We start from the raw sequence: 23237 nt of genomic DNA, 5'->3' as shown, positions 1-23237 counted from the left end.
AAAATGGCTGACAGTAGGATGTACAACGCATGCCTGGGACTTCGAGGAAACTGTTTTCCTAGGGAAAAGGGGACATTCAGAAATGTGTGAATAGGGGAATTCCTAGAACCACCTGTGTCATGCCCAAGAAAAGACACATACATCTTGGAGGACCCTATACTTTGGCTTGGAGCTATTTTCTAAACTCATTGTATGAGTAAGTTCTGAAGGAGAGCAGTGGCACGTCAGTCTACAAAAAGTAGGGAAAGGTTCCCCCCCCGCCCCATTCAGGTATTGAGGGAAAGCGCCATCATAAGACTAGCTGAAAACAAACTTAAAGAACAGATGCCTCAGTCAGTTACCACCAATAATGCATTAAAATATCACAAATTACAGCAAAAAAACTATAACACATGTAAAGACCCAGAAAGTAATGGCCCAGGCAAAAGATAAGATTAAGGCATTAGTAACCTTCAACAAGGAGGACCAGACCTGGCATATACCAGACAAAGACTTTTTTTTTAAAGTTCCTAAATATATTCTAAGAGCTAAAGGAAAACACCTCCAAGAGCTAAAGAAAATTGGGAAAATGACAGATGGACACAGAGAACACCAATAGAGAGATGGAAATTATGAAAAGGGACTAAACAGATGAAGACCATAATAGTAAATAAAAATTACCTAAAAGGGCTCAGCAGCAGATTGGAGCTGGCAGAATAAAGAAATCGTGAACTTGAGAATAAGACAATTGGAATCATCCAGTCTCAGGAGCAGAAGGAAGACAGAAAGTGAAGAAAAGTGAACAAAGCCAAAGAACCTCTGACATCATCTAGTATGCCAATATACAAGTGGGAGTCCCAGAAGAAGAAAAAGAGGGAGAGAAAACATTCAAAGAAATAATGGCTGGAAACTTCCCAAATTAAAGGGCGGACATGAGTATTTACATCCAAGACAGTCAGTGAACCCCAAACAGGATAAACTCAAATAGACACACGCCACGGCATATTATAAATATGTTCAAAGCCAAAGATAAAGAGAATTCTGAAAGCCACATGACAGAAGTAATGTGTCACATACAAGAGAGCCTCAATAAGATTTAAGTGCTGACTTCTCATTGGAAACTAAGGAGGCAAGACAGCCATGGGATGACATATTTAAAGTGCTGAAAACAAAAACTGCCAAGTAAGAATTCTATACCCTGAAAAACTGTCTTTCAGAAATGAGGGAAAGATTGAGACATTCCCAGACAAGCAAAAGCCAAGAGAGTCGCCACTAGACCAGCCTTACAAGAGGCTGGAGAGAGTTCTGCAGGTTGAAAGGAAAGAATACTAGACAATGAAATCAAAGCCATATGAAGAAAAAGGATCTCCAGTAAGGATAATGCTAGGGGTAAATACAAATGCCAGTGTGGTGGTATTTTTGGTTCATAACTCCACTTTTTTACTTCCCATAGGATCTAAAAGGCAAATGCATATAATGTAATGATAATCAGTGGTTTTGGACTCAGTGTAGGTATAAATATGCAATTTGTAACAAGAACTACATAAAGGTAAAGGGATGAATGGGTATAGGAACATAGTTTGTGTTTACTATTAAAGTTAAGTTATCTAAGCAAATGAGAATGTTAGAGATTTGGGATGTAAATTTAAGCCCCATGATAACTACAAAGAAAATAGAATATGCAAGCCCATCGAGACAGAAATTAGAGTACAGGTTGTCATGGGCAGGAGGATTGGGGAGTTATGGGTGTATAGTTGCTATTTAGAGATGGGAAGATTTTAGTAATGGAAGGTGGTGAGGTTACCATAACAATAAGAATATAAGTAATCTCACTGAATTATATGCTTGGGAGTGGTTGAGATGGGAAATTTTATGTGTAAATGTTTCCATAATTTAAAAAAAAAGCAACTAAAGAGACAGAAGTTAACTGCAGTATGTGCGATACATGACATTTGGTCATGTTAATATATATTGAGTAAAATAATATGTAACCTTTTTTGTGATTGTCTTTTTTGCTAAGCATAATTCCCTTGAGATTAATCCAATATGTTTCAATAGCTCATTTTTTTAATTCCTGAATAATAGTATTCCATTCTATGGATATACCAGGGTTTGTTCAACCGTTCACTCTTTGATGTATATTGGGGTTTCAGTTATTTGCTATCACAAATAAAATTGCTGTGAACATTCATGTACAGGTATTATGTGAATAAAAGTTTTCATTTCCCTGGGATAAATACCCAAGAATACATTGCTAAGTATATATGTTTAATTTTATAAGAAACTGCCAGATTGTGTTCCAGAGTGACTGTACCATTTTATATTCCCACAAGCAATGTTTGAGGAATCCAATTTCTCCACAGCATTTGGTAGTATCACTGTTTTTAATTTTAGCTGTTTCTCTATCTTATTGTGGTTTTAATATGCATTTTCCTAATGGCTAGTGATGTTGAGCATCTTTTGATGTGCTTATTTGCCATCTGTGTATTTTCTTAGGTGAAGTGAAGTATCTTCATTTCTTTTGCACATTTTTAATTGGATTGTTTTCTTATAAGTTTTGAGAGCTCTTTATATATATATATATGTTCTAGGTACAAAACCTTTATCAGCTGTATGATTTGCTAAGATTTTCTCCCAGTCTGTGGCTTGTGTTTTTTTTTATATAGGGTAATTTTATTTTATTTTATTTTATTTCTTTTTAACATGGGCATGCACCGGGAATCGAACCCGGGTCCTCTGGCATGGCAGGCAAGCATTCTTGCCTACTGAGCCACCATGGCCCGCCCTATGGCTTGTGTTTTTAGTCTCTTAACAGTGTCTTTTGACGAGCAGTTGTTTTTAATTTTGATGAAGTCCAGTTTATCAATGTTCTCTTTTATGGTTTGTACTTTTGGTGTTATATCAAGAATCTTTGCCTAGCCCAAGCTTACAGAAGTTTTCTCTTATGTTTTCTTCTAAAAATGTTTTGTTTTATGTTTTCCATTTAAATCACAATCCATTTTGAATTGTTTTGTATATGGTATGAGATTTTATGGTGAAGTTAATGTTTTTGCCTATGAATGTCCAATTGTTCAAGCATTATTTGTTGAAAAGACTCTTTTTCTGTTGAATTGCTTTTGGTTTCATATGCTTTGTCAAAAGTAAGTTGAGGGGGTGCAAGGGTAGTTCAGTGGTAGAAATCTCACCTGCCATGTGGGAGACCTGGGTTTGATTCCCGGCCTGTGTACTTCCAAAAAAAAAAAATTAAAAAATTTCAACAAATTGTGCTGCAATAATGGGATGATCACATGGAAAAAGAATGAAATGTGATCCCTACCATACAGCATGCAAAAAAAAAAAAAGGCAGTTGAGTGTATTTGTGTTGTTTTATTTCTGGGTACTCTTTTCTGTTCCATTGATCTATGTCTCTCCCTCTGCATTACTTGATTATCGCAGCTATGTAGTAAGTCATCAAGTAGACTTATTCCTCCCACTTTATTCTTTTTCAAAATTGTTTTATATTATGGTTCTTTTGCCTTTGCATTGAAACTTGAGAAGAAGCTTGTCTATTTGCAAAATCTTGCTGGAATTTTTATAGGAATTGAGTTAAACTTTTAGATAAAAAACTTTATTGATCCTCTTTCATGTTAGTGCATATAGGTCTCTATCATTCTTTTTAAGGTATTCCATAGTACGGATGTACTATAATTTGTTTAACCATTCCCCCATTGATGGGCATTTAAAATATTTCTGTAATGCTAGTTTCCAAATAGTTTTTCACTATTATAATATTACATTGTATGTTTATGGGAATATTTCCATAGGAAATTTTTTTTGTATGCTGTATGGCAGGGGTCATATTTTATTCTTTCTCCGTGTGAGTGTCCCATTATTGGAGCACCATTTGTTGAATTTTTGTTTGTTTGCTTGTTTGTTTTGTTTTGGGGAAGTGCATGGGCAGGGAATTGAACCCAGGTCTCCTGCATGGCATGTGAGAATTCTACCACTAAACTACCCTTGCACCCCCTCCATAGGAAATTTTGATAGATGTTCTGAAATAGTGTCCCAAAAAGGCTATACCTGTTTATAGTTAAGTGAACAGTCCTTTGACTGGGCCATATCTTCAGTTTTCCTAATATGAATTGTTACTTTTTGCTGGCGTCTAGGCATTTAATTAATTAGTTGATTCTGGAGATTGTTTTCGCTTCTTTAACCTAGAGTTTTCTTGCTGGGTGAATTTGTTGTCTGTCTGTTCTTTGACATTCAGTTCAGCTTTTTCTGAACCACTAACTTAGGTTTTGTTTAACAGAGGAGAATTTTTCAGTTCTTATTTTCTTGTTTCTGACCCTGCCTATATGGTGCCTTCCCCCTCGCCTCCCTTAGGAGGGTCTACTTAGGTATTTTTTACAGACCCCAGCCAGACTGACCTCCTGTCAGGAGGAAAGAGTCACTTGTATTAGTTTTCTCTGAGGGTGAGACCCAGCAGATTGAAAGGCTTTCCTATGAAGTCTCTGAACTTGGTGTTTTTCCTATCCTTCCCAATATGTGGCGCTTGTCTGCTTGCAGGTCCCACCAGCATAAGGTAATGCAGTACCTTTAACTTCAGCAGACTCTCCCTGCTGGGGGCGTGGTGGAGACAGGAGAGGTTGTAGGCTGGCTTTAATTGCTTCACTTTTCCGAACTCTGGGGTCTGAACTCCTTGAGGGAGGGATTCCATCTGAGTTGGGCCCCACCCCTCTTATGGGGAAGGCACAGTCTCCAGACAAACACTCAAGCAAGCTTAATTCTGCCTATGCCTGGGATAGTGGAGCCCAAGAAGTCCTGCTGCTGTATCCAAAGAGCAGTCAAGCCATAGAAATATAGCCACCAAAACAAAAGAGAAAAATCCTTTTCAGAGCAGGACCTCTGTTCCTCAAGTTTGCCAATCAAGGGCGTAAGTTGTTACATTGCTCTGTGTATCTCCAGGACCTATGTGCCCCCTCCTTCTCAAATCAAAATAAACCTCAGTTTCTTTTCTTTTTCCGTCAGCCCTGCCCCCTCTGTGTCAGGGGAAAAAACAGCGACCTCTGCTTTACTCGAGGTTCAGCTGAGCTGGGGGCCTATTTTTAGTAGTCAGAATTTGTTAATTCTACAATTGGAGTTTGGTTGCACTGAGCACCTGCTGCTGGTAAAGTCTCTTTCCTTTCCCCTCTGGGAAGCAGTCTGTGGGGGAGGGACACCGGCCACTGCAGCTTGGGGAACTCACGGTTCTGGCTGGGCTTGCAGCCAGTCCAGCTGGTCCAGACTGGTTTACGCTGTGTGTCCAGTCACTGACGTGGCCCCAGCAGTTTCTCTGTACTGTTCCTGGCTAAGCTGCCATCTTGGCCAAATGGTAATAAAATATTAAATTCTACACCTGAAGTCTGCAAAGGTAATAGCATTTTCTTTTCTCTTTTATAGGGCCTGAGAGTCAGTATACGAAGACTGCCCAGGAGATTGTAAACGTCTGTTACCAGACATTGACCGAGGTAGGTGGTAAAGAGGCAGTCCCCTTAGCATCTAGTTTTCTGAAATCCTTTTGTTCCTTTGGGTGAGGAGGACTTCCCTAACTATCCTATTTAAATTTTTTTTTAATTGTGAAATATATGCAGAAAAACCTAATAAATTTCAGAGTACATTGTAACAAGTAGTTGTAGAACAAATTTCAGAGTTTGGTATGGGTTACATTTCCAAAATTTCAGGTTTTTCCTTCTAGCTGCTCTAAGACACTGGAGTCTAAAAAGAAATATCAGCATAATGATTCAGCAGTCACACTCATTTGTTACGTCCTGTCTTCCCTGTTATAACTCCTCCTTCTCCTTTGATCCGTCTCCCAATCTTTAGGAGTACTTGAGCTATGCTCATTCTAACTTCTTCATGTTGCAAAAGGGTGTCAGTTTTATGGGATAGGGGGATGGAACTAGTTGGTGTTCTTAGAGTGGCTGGCTCCTTTGGGTTTCAGGACTTAACCTGGTCTAGGAACCCATCTGGAAGTTGTAGGTTTCTGGAATGTAATCTTAGTGGGTGAAACTTCTGTAGAATCTCAGGTAGAGCTCTAGGTATTCTTTAGGGTTGACAAGAATGGTTTTGGTTGGGGTTTGGCAAGCCATGATAATTAGCAATATCTAGCTGAAGCCTGCTTAGGAGTCACCTCCAGAATAGCATTTCGCCTCTATTTGAACTCTTTGTTACATTTCTTTTCTCCTTTTTGGTAAGGAAGGTATTGTCAATCCCATGGTGCCAGGCCCAGGCTTTATCCCTGGGAGTCATATCCACCTTGCCAGGGAGACTTTCACCTCTGAATGTCATGTCCCACATAGGAGAGAGGGTAATGATTTTACTTGGAGAAAAATCTTCGAGAGATGGGCCACATCTGAGCAACAAAAGAGGTTTTCTGAAAGTAACTCTTAGGCATGATACAGGTAGGCTTAGCTTCTCTGCTGCAGAATTAAGCTTCACAAGAGCAAGCCTCAAGATCAAGAGCTTGATATTTTAATACTTCAACTTCCTTGTGAGACCAAAGGAAGAGATGTTTATTTGGTGCAAAAATTTATATTTTAGGTAGTGCATTTCCTAATTTAACTTGTGTGGTTAGTTTAGTTAAACACCATAGGTGCGTGGAATCTTGAACAGGTTTTGAGATTTTGTTGGTTTGTCCAGGTTAGTATGATGCCCCAATATATACCAGAGTAATTTGGACAGTGAATAAAGTCCCCTTGGGGGACTGAGGAGAAAGGAGGAAATATTCATCTTCCCCATTTGAGGAATTTCTGATATTCTGTCAAGCAGTGGGGACAACCAATTCAATAGGCTTCACCCTCAATCTTGGGGTTCGCCTCCATGAAACTTATTCCTGCAAAGGATAGGCTAAGCTTAATTAAAATTAGGCCTAAGGGTCACTCCCAGAGAACCTCTTCTGTTGCTCAGATGTGGCCTTTCACTCAAAGCCAACTCAGCAAGTGAACTCACTGCCCTCCCTCCTGAGTAGGACAGGAAAGCAGATCCCTAGGTGTGTAAATCTCACTGGCATAAGAGGGAGAAATCCCAGAATGAGTCAGGACCCGGCATCAAGGGATTGAGAAAGCCTTTTTGACCAAAAAGGGGAAGAGAGAAATGAGACAAAATAAAGTTTCAGTGGCTGAGATATTTCAAACAAAGTTGAGAGCTTATCTTGGAGGTTATTCTCATGCATTATATAAATATCCCTTTTTAGTTTATGGCGCATTGGAGTGGCTAGAGGGAACTACCTGAAACTGTTGAGCTGTGTTCCAGTAGCCTTGATTCTTGAAGACGATTGTATAATGATAAAACTTTTACAATGTGACCATGTGATTGTGAAAACCTTGTATCTGATGCTTCTTTTATCTAGGGTGTGGACAGAGGAGTAAAATAATACGGAAAATAAATAAGTAATGGGGAGGACAAATGGTAAAATAAATTGGGTAGATGGAAATACTAGTGGTCAGAGAGAGGGAGAGGTAAGAGATAAAGTATTTATGCACTGTTTTTTTTTTTCCTTGTTATTTCTTTTTCTGGAGTGATGCAAATGTTCTAAAAAATGATCGTGGTGATGAATATACAACTATGTGATGATATCGTGAGCCATTGATTATATAGCATTTATGGAATGTATGTGTGTGAAAATTTCTTAATAAAAACATAAAAAGAAAAAAATCAAGGGCTTGTCCTGTTGACTTGGGAATCCCTAATGTTGAGACAGTATCAGGGGTTTCCCCAGTGATAAAGCTTAATAATTCCATATTTTTTCTCCTCTCCATAAGGGAGAAAAATTATCTGCTCAGCATACTCTGGGATATATCCAGGCATTACATTAAGCTATACAGAATTGCAAATCCTCATTCCCATTCTGGGCTCCATGTTATTTAAATGAGCTATCCAAACAGGTTGAATTAGAGTAAGTACTACAACAAATTTAGGTTTTGGACAAAATAAACCTCTCTATGGACTTATACATAAGTAGGTGAAGTTATAAAATGCAATGTCATCCTTACCCTAGTATTCTGATTTACCTTACTGACTATCCTATTTTTAAATATAACATCCCACCCCCTACCCTTACCCTACATCCTCTGTTTCCTTTTCTGCTTTATGTTTCTAGCTACATGTTTTTTAACATATACTTAGGTATTTTGATAATCATCCTGCCACTAGCATATACTCTCCATGAAGATAGGATAGAGATTTTTTTTGTCTCTTTTGCTACTTTTATATCCCCAGTGCTTAAAGCACATACATGTTGAACAAATTCATTAATTTTATTTCTCAGTATGATGAACACTTGACTCAACTTGAGAAGGATATTTGTACAGCTAAAGAAGCAGCTTTGGAGGAAGCAGAATTAGAAAGCCTGGACCCAATGACTCCAGGGCCCTACACACCTCAGGTGAGTCTGAGGACCAGGAACCTCCTCTTACAAGTTTTCTTGTTGGTGTGGGAAGTGGGGAGCATGTTAACTTCTGTTTACTGAGATACCATTCTTCTCTGTCCTCTTCATATGCCTTTCGTGTGCTTTCTTGTCTTCTCAAAGGCTAAGGTGAGTGAGGGCCGTGGGTCTTGGTGGCCTTATTGAATCCAGAAGAGAGACAGCTGTGGGATGAATGAGAGGGGGGAGACCTTAGTTGTTTAGGTAGTATTTGGGAATACCAATTACTGATTTATGTGGCCAGAGGTATCCTCTGTGTCTCTCTTGTTCATCAATCAGGGCTCTAGGATATCTATAGAGTGCAGATTTCTCATTTACAGACATGGGCCACATTGTTCCTGTGCCCTGTATACCCCTGATTACTCATTCCCTCAGAGTTATCTCGGTGTGCCTCAGATACCACCCATTTTCCTGGATTGACTCCCTCTCCTAATGAAGACAGGTAATATTCGTAACATTCTTAAAGTCTGGGGAACAGGATCAATGAGAAATTTTTACCCTTTCTGGTCTGACTCAACCCCTGATTTATGTTTTCTCTACACTCTTAGAAAGCTGGCATATTTGAAGAGTAGGAATTAACAGAATATAACTGATGCTTGGTATCTGTATTTGAGGCACTACGGTAGAGTGGAAAGTGCATGAACTTTGGCCTGAAACTGGTCTGGGTTTGTGTCTTAGGCCTGCTACCGTGTCTAGTGCTGTGATCTTGGGAGGCTAAATTAACCTCTGTAATTTAGTTTCTTTTTCTCTAAAATCTACTTTTCAAGACTGTTGTAGGCAGTGGTAAAAAATGTATACCAGGCACATAATAGACTTTCAGTAAATGTTTGTTTCCCTTCTCTGCATGAAAGTTGTCTATAAGGTTCCCAGAGGCCCTTTCAAATTTAACCAAATGTATTAATGCTAAATTTTCTGTATTCCCACAGGAAAATTTTTTTCTCATATCTACCCAGGTTTTACTCTGAACTGTTAGTGCAACATACGTGATCTCTGTTAGATTATTGCTGTCTCTTTATCTCATTCATGCACTGTCCCTATCTATCTCTCTTTCACTCTCTCTTTCATCCCAAAACCTAGGTTACTGAGGGGCCAGGTACAAGGAACCCTCAGATACTTCTTCCAGACCCAGAGCAAGAAAGGCTCTTGGAGCATGTGGGCAGATTGAGTCAAGGGGTCTTGGGTGAGTGATGTTGCCCAGGAAGGCCCTATTTGCTAATAAGCCCACAGCTTCCACAAAGCCCTTTCTGGTAAGTTAGAGGCTGGGTGTTAGCAATCATTCCTCAGGAGAGTCTAGCCATTGAGTGGTACAAGGTTTACTCTAGGACAGTCTAAGCCTTGCCTTTTGGTGAGTCAAAGCCTTGGACCCCAAAGTTATCTTCTTCTTTTCTTCTTTTTCTCCCACCCTACCTCATGGCTGAGGAAAGCCTTACAACTGTTTTCCTTCCTGAGCAGTAGCTGTTGTTTGGTGCAGTTAAAGGATTTCTTATAAAGAGTAGTGTGTAAATAGTGCTGCCCTTTTATACCAGTTTACCCCTCTCATCATTCCCTTCACTCATACAGGCTTATGCTTAGAGATAATAAGCACTGTTCATTACCTTATAACCTTAGGAAATGCACTTTACTAATTACTACAGTCAAACCCAAATGCTGTATTAGAGGGTGTTTGTACCTGTCATAATACAGTTCTGGTTGTATAGAAACATGATAGTAATCATACCTTACTTCTAAATGATGGTAGTCAATCATGTATTTTCATTCAGCTATTCCCACCTAGCTTGTATTGCATCCATCCTACATTGGGCTTAGCATTTCATATAAAACTGCTCGCTTTGCACCCTTCCACACTAGAAGATTTTTCAGAAGTATCATTCTCCAATTTTTCCTTCTCATCCATAACTGGTTCATCAGTTCTGTAATTTGAATTCTGTTTTTCTACTTTTTTCTCAAAACTCTTCTTATCTCAGCCTCACTCTTTGTTTGTTGGCTTAAAAAAATGTGTGAGTTTTTGTTGATAAAAGTAACATATTCATTGCAAAAACTGGAAAATATAAAGAAGAAAATAAGTCACCTGTAATCCATTCTTAACCATTCAAAACCAACCACTGAACATTTTGGTGTTTCTTTCATATCTGTGGTATATATGCGTTTATAGATAAACTTTTAAAATGAAACTGGTAAATATAGTTTTGTATCCTAGTCTTTTCACTTTTATATTATATCATTTCATTAGTCTTAGAAAACATGATTTTTTAATAGTTGCATCCATATTTCTACCTTCAGCCTGGCTTTTGATATTTTTCTTCTTTCTCTAGCCTGCTATCAATTCCTTCTACCCTCCTGTCACGTGAATGGTCCCTTTGCTAATTCCCTGTTCTCTTCAGGGGTGGGAAGAGGAAAGGGATTTATGATTTACCAAGTACCAGGCATTGGGTTTACACATATCTCTTAATTCTCAGAACAACCCTATGAGGTAGACATTATCATCCATACTTTACAGTTGAGGAAGCCAAGGCTAAGAGAGATTAAGTAATTTATTGAAAGTTACTCAGCTAGCAAGTGGTGGAGTCAGGTCTGAAACCTAGGGCAGTTTACTTCCAAAGCCCATGGTTTTTCACCACACCATTTTGCCTCATCGTATTCTCTAATGAGCTCACGGCCTTTAAACCAACCATTCCACTCTCTTGTCAGAACTGAACTGTCTTAACCCATTTTCTCTTAGATCTAAATCATCAACATAGCCCTGGGCCTAAAAAACAATAAGACAAGGCTTAGAATTAGAATATTGACCAGAAAGGCTGTTAAGACAGAATTCCCCATAGCTTTGATGCTTTTCTGTTTGGGGCTTCTGATTATATACATCAGATGCCTCACTGCTAGAATAAGCAACATTTGTAACATTCCCAAAACCTGTCCATAAAGCTGTGCCAAACTATGTTTTCTCTTTAATTGGATTGCTCTGCATGACCTTTTTCTGCAGTGAATGGTTTAATGGGGAGTTCTCTGCATTTCTTATTCCCATCTCTAAATGGAAGCTAAGTTGTGTGTTTTGTGCCACAGCCTCCTGATTTGTATGATACGAACACGTCCCTCAGTATGTCTCGAGATGTCTCTGTATTTCAAGATGAGAGCAATATGTCTGTCCTGGATATTCCCGCTACCACTCCAGAAAAGCAAGTAACACAGGTAGAATGTCCTTTTTCTCTTTGTGAGATTGGTAGTATGCCAAGGGGGTGGAGGATGGGTAGCACTAGTAAGTAGTTGGTGGTGGTATATGACATGTCAAGGGTGATTTGGGCCCCTTGGCCCTGGATTAAAGGTTTAGAAATGTGGTATCAAATTGGGATGGTGGCAGGTTGCATGGCTGACACTGTCTTCTGCCTGTCCCCATGGCACAGTAGAATTTCAAGGGAAGGACAAGGATGAAAAGTGTTTGAGGCATCAGAGCAGTTTAGCAGGTGGCTAGAAAGACAAATTGCATTCATAGACAGAATTCAAGTTAATTGTCCTGCTTTTTTATATGTAATATAATCTAAATTAAAATCATTTTTAGACTCCAGTTAAATTTAAAATAATTGACCTGTTCTATAGGTGTCAGAAGATAATCCTCATCTGAAGCCAGAAATCCTATCAGCCGTTCTTAGTCAGGATTCCACTGGAGATTGTAAAACTCAGGAGGGTTTTTCTATCCCATAGAGTCCAGCACAAGCTAAGGAAAGTTTGGGTTAGAAAGGAAGACTGTCCATTTGATGATGATAAAGTAAGAGTAGACCAAGGACCTTCCTGTTCTTAGGGATTGTTACCCTACCCTAGATTTCCAAACAGTGAATGGGGAAGGGGGATGCACATGCCTTGAGTTGTGTTAACAGCCCCCACTAGCAGTGGGGTTGGCTGGGATGTTAGGGAGGAGCATCAGTCCTGAGTGAGAGCCCTTGATTAACTCCTCCTGCAGACATGTCCCTCAATGACGTGCTATTTGTGTTCCTTACTCAGATGCGCCAGGGCCGAGGTAGGCTGGGCGAGGAAGACTCTGATGTAGATATTGAAGGGTATGAGGAGGAGGAGGAGGAGGATGGGAAACCTAAGACTCCAGCCCCAGTGAGTATACTTACAGAAAGCTTATGGTTGCATTATACTCTCATAGGAGCCCCAATAGTAGAGGGCAGGCCATATCCCAAGGTGATATCAGAAGGTCTCCATAGTGAGCCCCAGTCTGACTTTAATCCTTGAAACCAGCTAAACAAGTTTATCAAAACTATATAACAACGTGTAAGGCAGCAAGGGGGACTGGTGGTAGCTTTTGGACTCTTACTTGGTCAATTCATGAATTCATGGGACTTTGATCCCCAACTGGTCTTATTCAGGAAGGTGAAGATAGAGATGGTGATCTTGCAGATGAAGAGGAAGGAACTGTGCAACAGCCTCAAGCCAGTGTCCTGTATGAGGATTTGCTTATGTCTGAAGGAGAGGATGATGAGGAAGATGCTGGCAGTGATGAAGAAGGAGATAATCCCTTCTCTGGTATGTCTAGTTCCTTTGCTTCTGTTCCTTTAGAGCTCGCCTTAGTACCTTCAGGACTGGATAGGAGGCTCTGCTGTTAGCAAACACTGCCTCTTTTATTGAATTCTCATTAATAAACTTCAGGATTTTGAGCACTCACTCACAGGATAAGCAAATGCATTAACTTCAAAGGAAGTGAAGTCATGCAGCAGAGGAGGTACAAAAGACAGCATGAAAAAAGGCAATGCTTAAATAGTAGTTCAATTTGTATACCTTCTGAAGATGAGAAAAAAGTGTGGTATGTGGCAGTAGGGAAGGAAAATTAAGAAAAAAAACATTCTATTTAAAGATGTTCTATAGATTAATGGCAGCAGCAGGAAAAAGTATGGGAGGAGATGATAGGAGAAAAAACACATAGATTGAACTGAGAGGGAAAAATGAAATGGTTACTTGGATTTGGTTTCCAAACTATAGATTTTCCTAATGTTGACCCTAGGCATTTATAAGAGAAGCTTCTGAGGTGAGGAGTACTGGTAAAATGCTTGTGCAGATATATGGATATTAATTCTGTCAGATTTTTCTCTTGATAATCCAATCTGTCTCTTTTCACAGCTATCCAGCTAAGTGAAAGTGGAAGTGACTCTGATGTGGGATCTGGTGGGATAAGACCCAAGCTGCCCCGCATGCTTCAAGAGAACACAAGGATGGGCATGGAAAATGAAGAGAGCATGATGTCCTATGAGGGAGACGGTGGGGAGGCTTCCCATGGTTTGGAGGATAGCAACATCAGGTAATCGGCAGCATCATGCTACAGGGCTGTGGCATCACTGCCCAGCAATGATGTCACAGGGCCCAGCATCAGATTACTTTCATCCATCAAACATTTTCTGAGCACCTACTAGGGCCAGGCACTGTGCTAGGCCCTGGGGATACACAGAGGAGCAAGACATATCCTGCCCTTGAGGAGCTCACAGTCTAGTGGAAGAGACTGACCAAAACAAATCATTGCAAATACAATGTGATAAGTGCTATAGCATAAGTAAGTGAAAAGTATGAAGGTACCACTGAGGAGGGAGTGTCTCACTCTGCTTGAAGTGATTAGGGAGAGTTTCCCAGACGAGGGAACATTTGAACTGGACCTTAAAAGATGAAAAGGCGTCTCCAAAGTAGATATGGTGGGAGCAGGTGGGGTGATATTTATAGGTGGAACGATGTATTCAAAGTCACAGAAATATAAGATAACAAAGAGTGTTCCAGAACAAAAGGGGGTTGTTGGGAATTGAGGCTCCAGAATAGCAAGGGATTGTATTGTGGGGGACTTCAAATGACATGCTAAGACATTTGGATTTTATCCTGTGGGTAATAGGAATTATCACTGGAAGGAAAAGGAAATAACATCAGATTTGTGTATTAAATAACTCTTAGGGCAATGTGGGACAGACAATAAGAACCTGAACTGGAATCTGTTAGGAGCGGGGCGGGGGGAAACAAACGGAAGTATTCAAGAGCTATTTAGTCTGTAGATCAATTGGATTTAGGAGATACGGGAATCAGATGAATAATGAATGGAAATATCATTGAGATGGGAAAGAGTGAGAACAAGTGTTATATATTGTGGGAAAACAGGAAGAAATGAATTTGGCTTTGGACATGTTGGGCTTAAGGTACATATATACATCTAGGCAGGTCTATTTAGCAAGCAGCTAGTCTTTTATGTATTCATTTGGCAAATATTTGTCACAAGTACAGAACAACTAAGATGGGGTCCCTTCTTTCAAGGAGTTCAGTCTAGTGGGGAGACCTAAAACAGGTAAGCAGGTAACCACAATGTAACATAATAAGTGGTGTGATAGGCAACCACAGGATTTTTCTGGGACTTGGGTAGTGGGGGTAGAGGAAGGGAGCTGGCTGGAGAAGGAAACCAAGCTGAGTACAAATAGGAATTAGCTGAATGAAGAGGAAAGAAAAGGGCATTCCAGAGAGCAGGAACAGTATGTGTAAAGACACAGAGACATAAAACACTAGAGAATGCAAGCTCAGTATAGCTGGAGGTTTTGATCAGTCCATGTAAGAGTATGATAAGAGAAGAAGTGGGTAAGGAACAAATCATGAAGGACCTGAAAGGTTTGGGCAGCCATTAAATGAGAATAGTATGATCATATTTAGATTTCTAAAAGATTGCTCTGTGCAGTGGGCACTGAAAAATGGGCAAAAGGCATGAGCTAACAGTTCACAAAAAAATAGCCAATTAATATATGAAAAGTTAACTTCCCTAATAATCAAAGAAATGTGATAAAACATTGAGATACTATTTTTTATCTGTCAGATTGGCAAAGATTAAATGAATGATAATGCCCAGTTTTGGAGAGAGTATGAGGGGAAAAGAGAACATTCTGAAACTGTTGGTAATGTAATTAATAAAATGGGGTGGGCAAGAGAGAGGTGTAGTAACTTATTACAAATCAAAAACTTAAAAAATGTACATCCCCCTTGGCCCCAAAATTCCATGTCTAGAAAATTATTCTACGGGGATAATAAATACCTTGATCAAGATGTTTGTACAAGGATGTTTATCACAGCATTGTTTCTAATAGTGGAAAATTGGGGACAGTTTAAATGTTCTAGTGAGAGACTGTTAAATAAATCATGTTACAACCATGCAGTGGAATGGAGCTATTAAAATGATGCTATAGATGTATGTTTATTGACATGGGAAGATGTTCATTATATATATCATTAGTGGAAAAATCAGATTTCTAAAGAGTATATAGAATATTCCCATTTTGTAAATAAAAACATGTTTAAGCATATAAATACATAGAAAAAAATTGGAAGGTCATATACCAACAGATTATCTCTGGGTGGTGGGGTTATTGGTAATTTTTTCTTTTTTTCTCTTTCTGGTGTGTATGTTCTAAGTTTTTTACCAGTGAACGTGCATTATTTGTGTGATTTTTTTTAAGTAAAATTAAGAATAAACAAACAAACAAAAAATAAACAGCACTCTGGCAGAAGTATGAAGAATAAATTGGAGAGCAAGACTGGAGGCATGAAGACTTATTTCGGTCATGCAGGCCAGAGATAATGGACTGAGCCAAGGCAGTTGAAAAAGAGGGGATAGAAGCAAGATATATTAAAGAGGTAGAATCTTCAGCTGTTGACTAACTGGATATGGAAGTGAGTGAGGCTGTAGCGGTAGGCTGTCAGAGCATTTATGGTCATGTAAGCTGGCAGTGTGTGTTGTTCAGGTGTAGGTGAGTTTCTTTGATTCAAGTTCTTGTGTATATGAAGTTGGCAAGTTGATGTCTTTGAACAGGATCGTTTTTTTCCTGAGGGATCTATAGACAGTCCAGAACCAGTTGTTTTAGTGTCGAGGGGAGGTGAGATGGGCTGATTCCCTTGGTGGCACCGAGAATGGGACTGGTCAGCTAGAGGATGGTGCCCGAGCTTGAGAGATGACATGTTTCTCTTCTCAGTTATGGGAGCTATGAGGAGCCTGATCCCAAGTCGAACACCCAAGACACAAGCTTCAGCAGCATCGGTGGGTATGAGGTATCAGAGGAGGAAGAAGAGGAGGAGGAAGAGCAGCGCTCTGGGCCGAGTGTACTAAGCCAGGTCCATCTGTCAGAGGACGAGGAGGACAGTGAGGATTTCCACTCCATTTCTGGGGACAGTGACTTGGACTCTGATGAATGAGGCTTCCTTTTGGCCTCCTTGGTCAGCCTTCCTTGTTCTCCAGCCTAGGTGGTTCACCTTTCCCCAATTTGTTGATATTTGTACAGTGTCTGATCCAGAAATCACCAGAAGTTAACTAACAACCTTAGCCTTTAAAAAAATTAGTGAGTAATTGCTAATAAATCACCTCTCCTGACCTTCCTGGGGCAGTGTCACCCTTCCAGAGCAACTGCTTTCCCCCACCAATAGCCCATCCCCAAAAAAAAGTAAGAAGAGAGAGAGAAAGAGATAGCTCCTTCTTCTCCATTGCCCCTCTTTTCACTCCATTTATTGCTCTTGGAATAATTTTTCCCTGTGGAAGGAGGAGATATTATGAAAGGAAAAATAATTTTTTATATTCTCTTGATGTGTAAGTTTTCCAAGCATGGTATCTTCTTAGTTTTCTAATTTGTAGGTGGAACAGGTGACAGCTCCCATGCTGTGACAGAGAATTGGGGTCTGATGGACTCTGTGCCACACTTTAAAAATATATCAATCTGTTAGATAAGCTACCAGCTATTTTTATTATTTATTTTATCATGTAATGCCTTTTTCCTAAATGGGTTTAAGGCAAATGACTAAATCTTTGAAACAACCTATAGGTCAGTATTTATATGTTACCATGTAAATGTGTTCTGTCCCTTCCTCCCATCCACACCCCCCAGGAGAAATAGTAGGGAATTGGTAAGTTTCTGAGGGCAAAGACTGTGTCTTCTGTTTCTTTTCGTGCCTGGGATATGGTTCTGTGCTTATTAGGTACTGTAAGTATTTCTAGAATCATAAAATCCTCAACAGATATATTAGGCGTTTCTGCTCCGTACAAGCACTCTATCAGATCCTTGGGATGCAAAAGTAAATAAGACACATCCCTTTTACCCAAAGAGCTTGTCATCAAGTTGGGGGAGGGGGAGTAGAACTCTAAACATGTTAATAAATCATTACAGTACTGTGAGATAAGTGCAATTAAGAAGCTAGTTATAAATTATAGGGGAAAACAGAGGGGTGATCATGTCTGAAAAGTCAGGGAGGTATTCCTAGAGGTAATTTTTAAGCTGATTTGTGGAAGAATTAAGTAGAAGTTTGCCAGATGGAAAAGTCCAGGCAGAGTGTAACATGAAGTGAAAAGGCCAAAGTCTAGAAACGGCAGAGTGTGTTCCTAGTTTGTTTGTTTGTTTGTTTGTACCTGCCTTGTTCCAGAAAGAATTTAAGGCGATTTATGTTCCAGTCCTGGCTAGAGAGGAGATCGAAAGATGGGTAGGGAGTATATCATCAAGAGCTTTGCATTTGATGCTGAATGAATTTTATATTATGGGAAATGAGTTATAGGTGTGATATAATGTGTTTTAGAAATTTTCTGTAAATTGAATGAAGAAAGAAATTGAAGAATCATGTACAGTATGATCCCATTTTTGTAAAAGATAAAATTGTGTATATATTTATTTGTGTTTATATATACTTGTATATGCAAAGGAAAAGATCTGGAAGGATATACACTAAATCATTCAAAATGATAACCTCTGGGGAATGGGGATTGGAAGGGAGGGGGTTATATGGTTGCATGTATACTAGGTGTGGGGTATTGTACTTTTATTTCTGTATTGTTTGAATTTTTTTTTACAAGTATGTATTATTTTTGTAATAAAAAAAATTTTTAAAATTCCAGCAGCAGTGTGGAGAATGGTTTGGAGGGGAAGGGATCAAATCTAGTTCAAGTAAGGGGAATGGCGCCTGAACTAGGGCTGTGATATTGGGATGGGGCTGGGAGAAGGGGAATGGATTTGAGAAGTCTTTAGGGAGTAGAATCAACAGGTTTTATGACCAATTGGCATTTGGGGATGGAGAAAGAGGAATGGAAGGTGTGGCTTCCAGAATTTTGGTTTGAGTGACTGGGTGATTACATGGTATTCATTCATTCAACACTTACCAAGTCACCTGTTTTGTTTTAAACTTCTATTGTGGTAGCATATGTACAACATAACATTTCCAGTTTTAACCACTTTCAGGTAGGTATACAATACAGTGGTAGTAATTACATTGATTGTGTTGTGCTGCCATCATCATCATCTGTTAACAAAACTTTTCCATCATCCCACGCAGAAACACTACCCATTAAGCAGTAACTCCCCATACTCCCCCGACCCTTGTACCTGTGATTTTTCTGTCTCTATGAATTTTCAAGCCACCTATGTTTATCAAGCAGTCTGCTAGAGGCAGATATAATTTCTGATCTCAAGGAACTTATGGTCTCTAATGAGAGATAGGCATGTAAATATAAACAGGCTAAATAAAAAGTAATCATTGCAATAAATATTAACAAGATACAGGGGTGAGACAAATAAGTCATCAACTCTGCTTGTGGAGTAAGGAAGGGAAGGTTTCACAGAGGAGACACTTGAGATAAATCATGAAGAGTGAGGAGGAATTTGCCAGTCAGGCACAGGAGAGAGTAATAGGAGGTGGGAGGGAATTCTAGGCAGAGAGATCAGAATGCTTAGAGACATAAAACACCAAGGTCTGTTCATGGAACCACAAGTAGTTCTGGAGGCAATTGGGATGAAATGAGAGGTTCTGTCTTGGTGACTGGATAGTGAAGAGCAAGAGAGAGTAGAACCTAGGTGGACTTAGAAGGCCACCAATTGAATAGTGATTAATTACATTCACTAAACAGTTTGAGGCTGAAAGAGGGAGGAGAAACAGTTAAGTTCTGTTTTTAGCATGAAAGTTGAAATATAATAGGTGTAAAGCCCAGGATTTGTACAGCTTTGGGAGTAAGTGAGAGTACCCAGAAAGCATGTATAGATCCAGAAGAGTATGAAGGACAGAATCCTGGGGAAGATCAGTATTTAAGGGTGGACAGAAATAGAAGGAAAACCTGAAGAATGATATTTCTGAAAAATGAAGGAATTTTAAAGCTGAGGGGTGGGGTGGGGTGGTGGTGTCTATATACTGTAGAAAGGTAAAGTAAAATGAGGCTTAAGAGAGTCTTTGCCATTGGGAACCTGGTGACCTTAGCTAGCAAAAGCAGTTACAGCAGAGTAGTGGGATTGGAAGCCACCAGCAGCAAATTGAGGAACAGATGGGAGAGGAAGAAGTGACAAAAACAATCTTTCAGGGAACTGGGCTGTGAGGAATAAAAGAGAGTCTTAAGAGAGAAGTCACATAAGCACACTTAACATAGGCTTTGGGGAAGAAAGTAGTAGAGAAGGGGTAAAAAAAAAAAGCAAGAGAGGATAATTGTTCGGAAAATATGTCTATGAAAATAGAAGGGAGATATTAACTAGCATAGGTAGTGAAATTGCCTTAGGAGAAGAGATCTCTTCCTCTTAGAGAAAACGATGGATGGTATTAGTGTGTAGGTAAGGGAGATAAGGAGTTGGCGGAGGTAATACTTCATAGCTTCAGTTTGTTCGGTGAGATAGGTAAGCCCATCCTTGTAAAAATAGGATGAAGACTTGAAAGGGTTCAACTACTAAGAGGAATAATGAAAAACTGGAAGCTAGTTAAAATGTTCATTAGTAGCAGAGAACTTGAATTTATGGTACATACATTCAGTGAAACTATACAACTGTTATAAAGAACTGAGGTAATTAATTATTGCTTAATGGGCACAGAATTTCATTTTAAGTGATGAAGAAATTATGGAAGCGAATGGTGGTGGTAGTTGCACAATATCATAAAGTAATGAGTGCCACTGAATTGTACACTAAAAATGGTTAAAATAGTAAATTTTATGGTATATGTATGTTGTATTGAAAAATAAAATAATGAATTAAATCTATATGTGCTATAATATGGAAAGATATTCTTGAAAAAATAAGTCAGAATAATAGGGTTTGATTTCATTTGTTTGTAGGACAAAATGGATATAAATCCATGTTTGTTAATTACAGAAAAGACTTGGCGAGTTAACACCTGTAGGAGTGAGATGGAATGGGGGGGCTCGTTCTTTTCTTTAACTCTTCGATTTATATTTGAGTACTTTAAAAAAAAAATAGGGAAAAGGGAGTTGGAACCAACTAGGGATCCATAAAAGATTTGCCAGGTGTTGGATGCACCGTTGAGATTAAAGACCATTCATTTAAAATGGTGCCAATTTACTTTATCGTGCAATCTTCTCCAGAGGTACATAGCAACATAACTGGCAGGGTAAAGCCAGAAAAGGTAAAGTAGGTTAGGCTGAAGACCTGGCTGTAAAAGAGAGTTGATTGATGGGTTTCATTTTACTTCAATCACGATAGCTTGAGTGTTCTGAGCCAGGCACTGAGCTGTGGGTACAACCAGCAGTCTAGTGCTAGAGATGCAAAGTACTCACAGGAGAATAAGTGCAGTGGTAAAATAAATATAGTGTACTATAAAGATACAGAAGAGGACATGGAACCTCAATTCTGGAACCAAGGGAGACCTTCCCTGAGACATCTAATACATGAGTTAGCCAGGCAAGGAGGACATATTTGAGTATAGAGAATAGATATCATTACAGGCTGAAAAGATAGCATGTGCAAAAAACATTCTACTGTAAATGAGGATGGTTGGAACATGGTGCATATAGAAGGGGCTGGCGAGTGCTGAAACTGTAGAATTAGCCAGGGTCCAGATCATTCTTTGCGAAAGAATTTAGACTTTTATCCTAAAGGGAATAGTGACCTCTGAAGGACTTACATCACAATAGCAGCAATTTGTAGTATGGATTTGTAGGAGAGCAAGACTAGATGGTTGTGGTGATCATATAGGCAATATATTATGAGTCAATTGTAAGACAATGGCAGTAAGAGATTTGAGAGGATTGTAGAATCTATAAGTCTTGGTGTGACTGATTAGATGTGAGAGATCTTTTCAGTTAGTCAGGCAGTCAGTAAATATTGATGGAGCCCCTAGTGGGTGCCAGGCATTATTCTAGATGCTCTGAATACAGCAGTAACTAAAATGAAGTCCCTTTCCTCAAAGACCTTAGATTTAGTGAGGGAAGTAGACAATAAAAGCAAGAAGGGCTATGAAAAAAAATATGAGAGTTTCTGGTGTGAGGATGATAATTCAGTGGTCCAGGAAGATCTTGCTGAGTAGCTGTCACTGGCATATAAATGTGTGGGTATTACTTTAATAAATTAAAACTTTTTAAAAAATGTGAAAGTTAAAGTAATGAAAGAACCACAAAAGATACTATAGAAGACTGGCCAGAATAGTGTGAGGAAACCAAGATAAACTCTTGTCAGGGGAGCCAAATGAGAGTTTCGAGTCAACCAGATAAGAACTGAATTTTGTCATTTGGATTTGGCATTTGGTTGAGCCTGGTGAGAATATTTTCTTTGGAATAGAGATGCGGAAAATAGATGGCAAGCAAAGTGAAGAGTCAAATTGAATGTGTCAAAGTGGAAATAATTTCTAAGAGTTTGTTTGATTAAATAATAGCTATCATTTGTTACATTAGCCTCTGTGCGGAGTGCTGAAACTTACCTGGCCTCATTTAATCCTGAACCATCTATGAGATAGGTATTGTTATTCCCATTTTACAGATGAGAAAACTTACTCAAGGTCACGCAGGTAGAGGGGTTAGCCTTGGACTGAAGGAGAACTGCCTTTAAGACCAGAAAGATGAGTATTGGATATATGCAAGCTGTAGGAAAGGGGCAAACCATGCCTGGCATTGTAGATCCTATTATAGAATTTTGTCGTTACCCTAAAAAGTACTGGGAAAACTTTGCAAAGGGGATGCGTTGGGGCCTGGAACGTTAACCACAGATATGTTTCCAAAATGTCAATTCCACATCAGTGTAAAAATAGCCAGTGTTTTTTTCCATTTGTAATTTGCAATTCTAGGGTCTTAAAAATTAACAGTATACCATTTGCCTGAATATAATACTCTAACGATGATAATCTAAGTTTGACAATGGACAACTGGTATGCTTTTAAAAGTACTGATTCCTAGGTTCCACCTCAGCTCTCTTCAATCACAATGTCCAGGGGAGGTGTTCTAAGTTATTATCTGGGAAGCTTGGGAAGCCGTGATCTAGCAACATTCTTAAACCAATGTTATCTTCTATTATCAGCTGTTTTTGAACTAGAATGGGGGGGGGGGGGTAGTACCTATTGTAATTATGAATTCTTAGGCTTGGAATATACATTTATAATATGTACACCTGGTAATTCTGATGTGGCTAGCCCTTCAAATAATAACTGTAATAACATTAATAATAATTCTTCAGTAAACATAAATACTTTAGAAGAAATATAGTCACACTGCTTTAAATTGTGAGATATACCATATTCCAAATGTATCCTTTGCCTTTTGCATCATTTTAACTTAATAGACAAGGTTTTAAAAAACAAGTGATTGCCCATAATAATATTTTATATTTCATCTATTATTTATAAAAGTCATGCATAAACTATGACAATTAAAATTATTTATAAATACTGCAAGTTGGTTTAAATGGATATAAGACTTTCAAAATCATTTCTTTTAAATTTTGCTTATATAGGTTTGGATTTTCCACATTTTGGCAACTCGGAATCCAGTGTTTTCAGTCAACTCCATATTACAGCTTTTCAACTTTCTAAAATATTCATTCATCCTGATTTATAATAAAATTTATATGTTCACTTATATTCT

General features: G+C 38.9%; 1 protein-coding gene across 7 annotated transcripts in view; it reads left to right on the top strand.

The window, feature by feature from the left end:
* Window positions 1–23237, top strand: part of TAF1 (TATA-box binding protein associated factor 1) — a 99751-nt gene extending 76514 nt beyond the window's left edge. For 4 of the 7 annotated variants that reach the window (XM_077146274.1, XM_077146275.1, XM_077146273.1 and 1 more), the window contains 7 exons: window positions 5398–5465; window positions 8264–8380; window positions 11477–11602; window positions 12410–12514; window positions 12781–12937; window positions 13529–13706; window positions 16393–18213. In XM_077146274.1, coding sequence (XP_077002389.1) covers window positions 5398–5465; window positions 8264–8380; window positions 11477–11602; window positions 12410–12514; window positions 12781–12937; window positions 13529–13706; window positions 16393–16612 — 971 coding nt within the window. In that variant the 3' untranslated portion in view covers window positions 16613–18213. Of the gene's footprint in view, window positions 1–5397; window positions 5466–8263; window positions 8381–11476; window positions 11603–12409; window positions 12515–12780; window positions 12938–13528; window positions 13707–16392; window positions 18214–23106 lie in introns of those variants that run through there. The other 3 variants (XM_077146278.1, XM_077146276.1, XM_077146277.1) reach the window with 2 other exon arrangements.

Source organism: Tamandua tetradactyla, chromosome X, assembly GCF_023851605.1.
Source record: "Tamandua tetradactyla isolate mTamTet1 chromosome X, mTamTet1.pri, whole genome shotgun sequence".
Lineage (NCBI taxonomy): Eukaryota > Metazoa > Chordata > Mammalia > Pilosa > Myrmecophagidae > Tamandua > Tamandua tetradactyla.
Note: the sequence above shows the minus strand (reverse complement) of the source record. Positions and strands in the feature narration are given on the sequence as shown.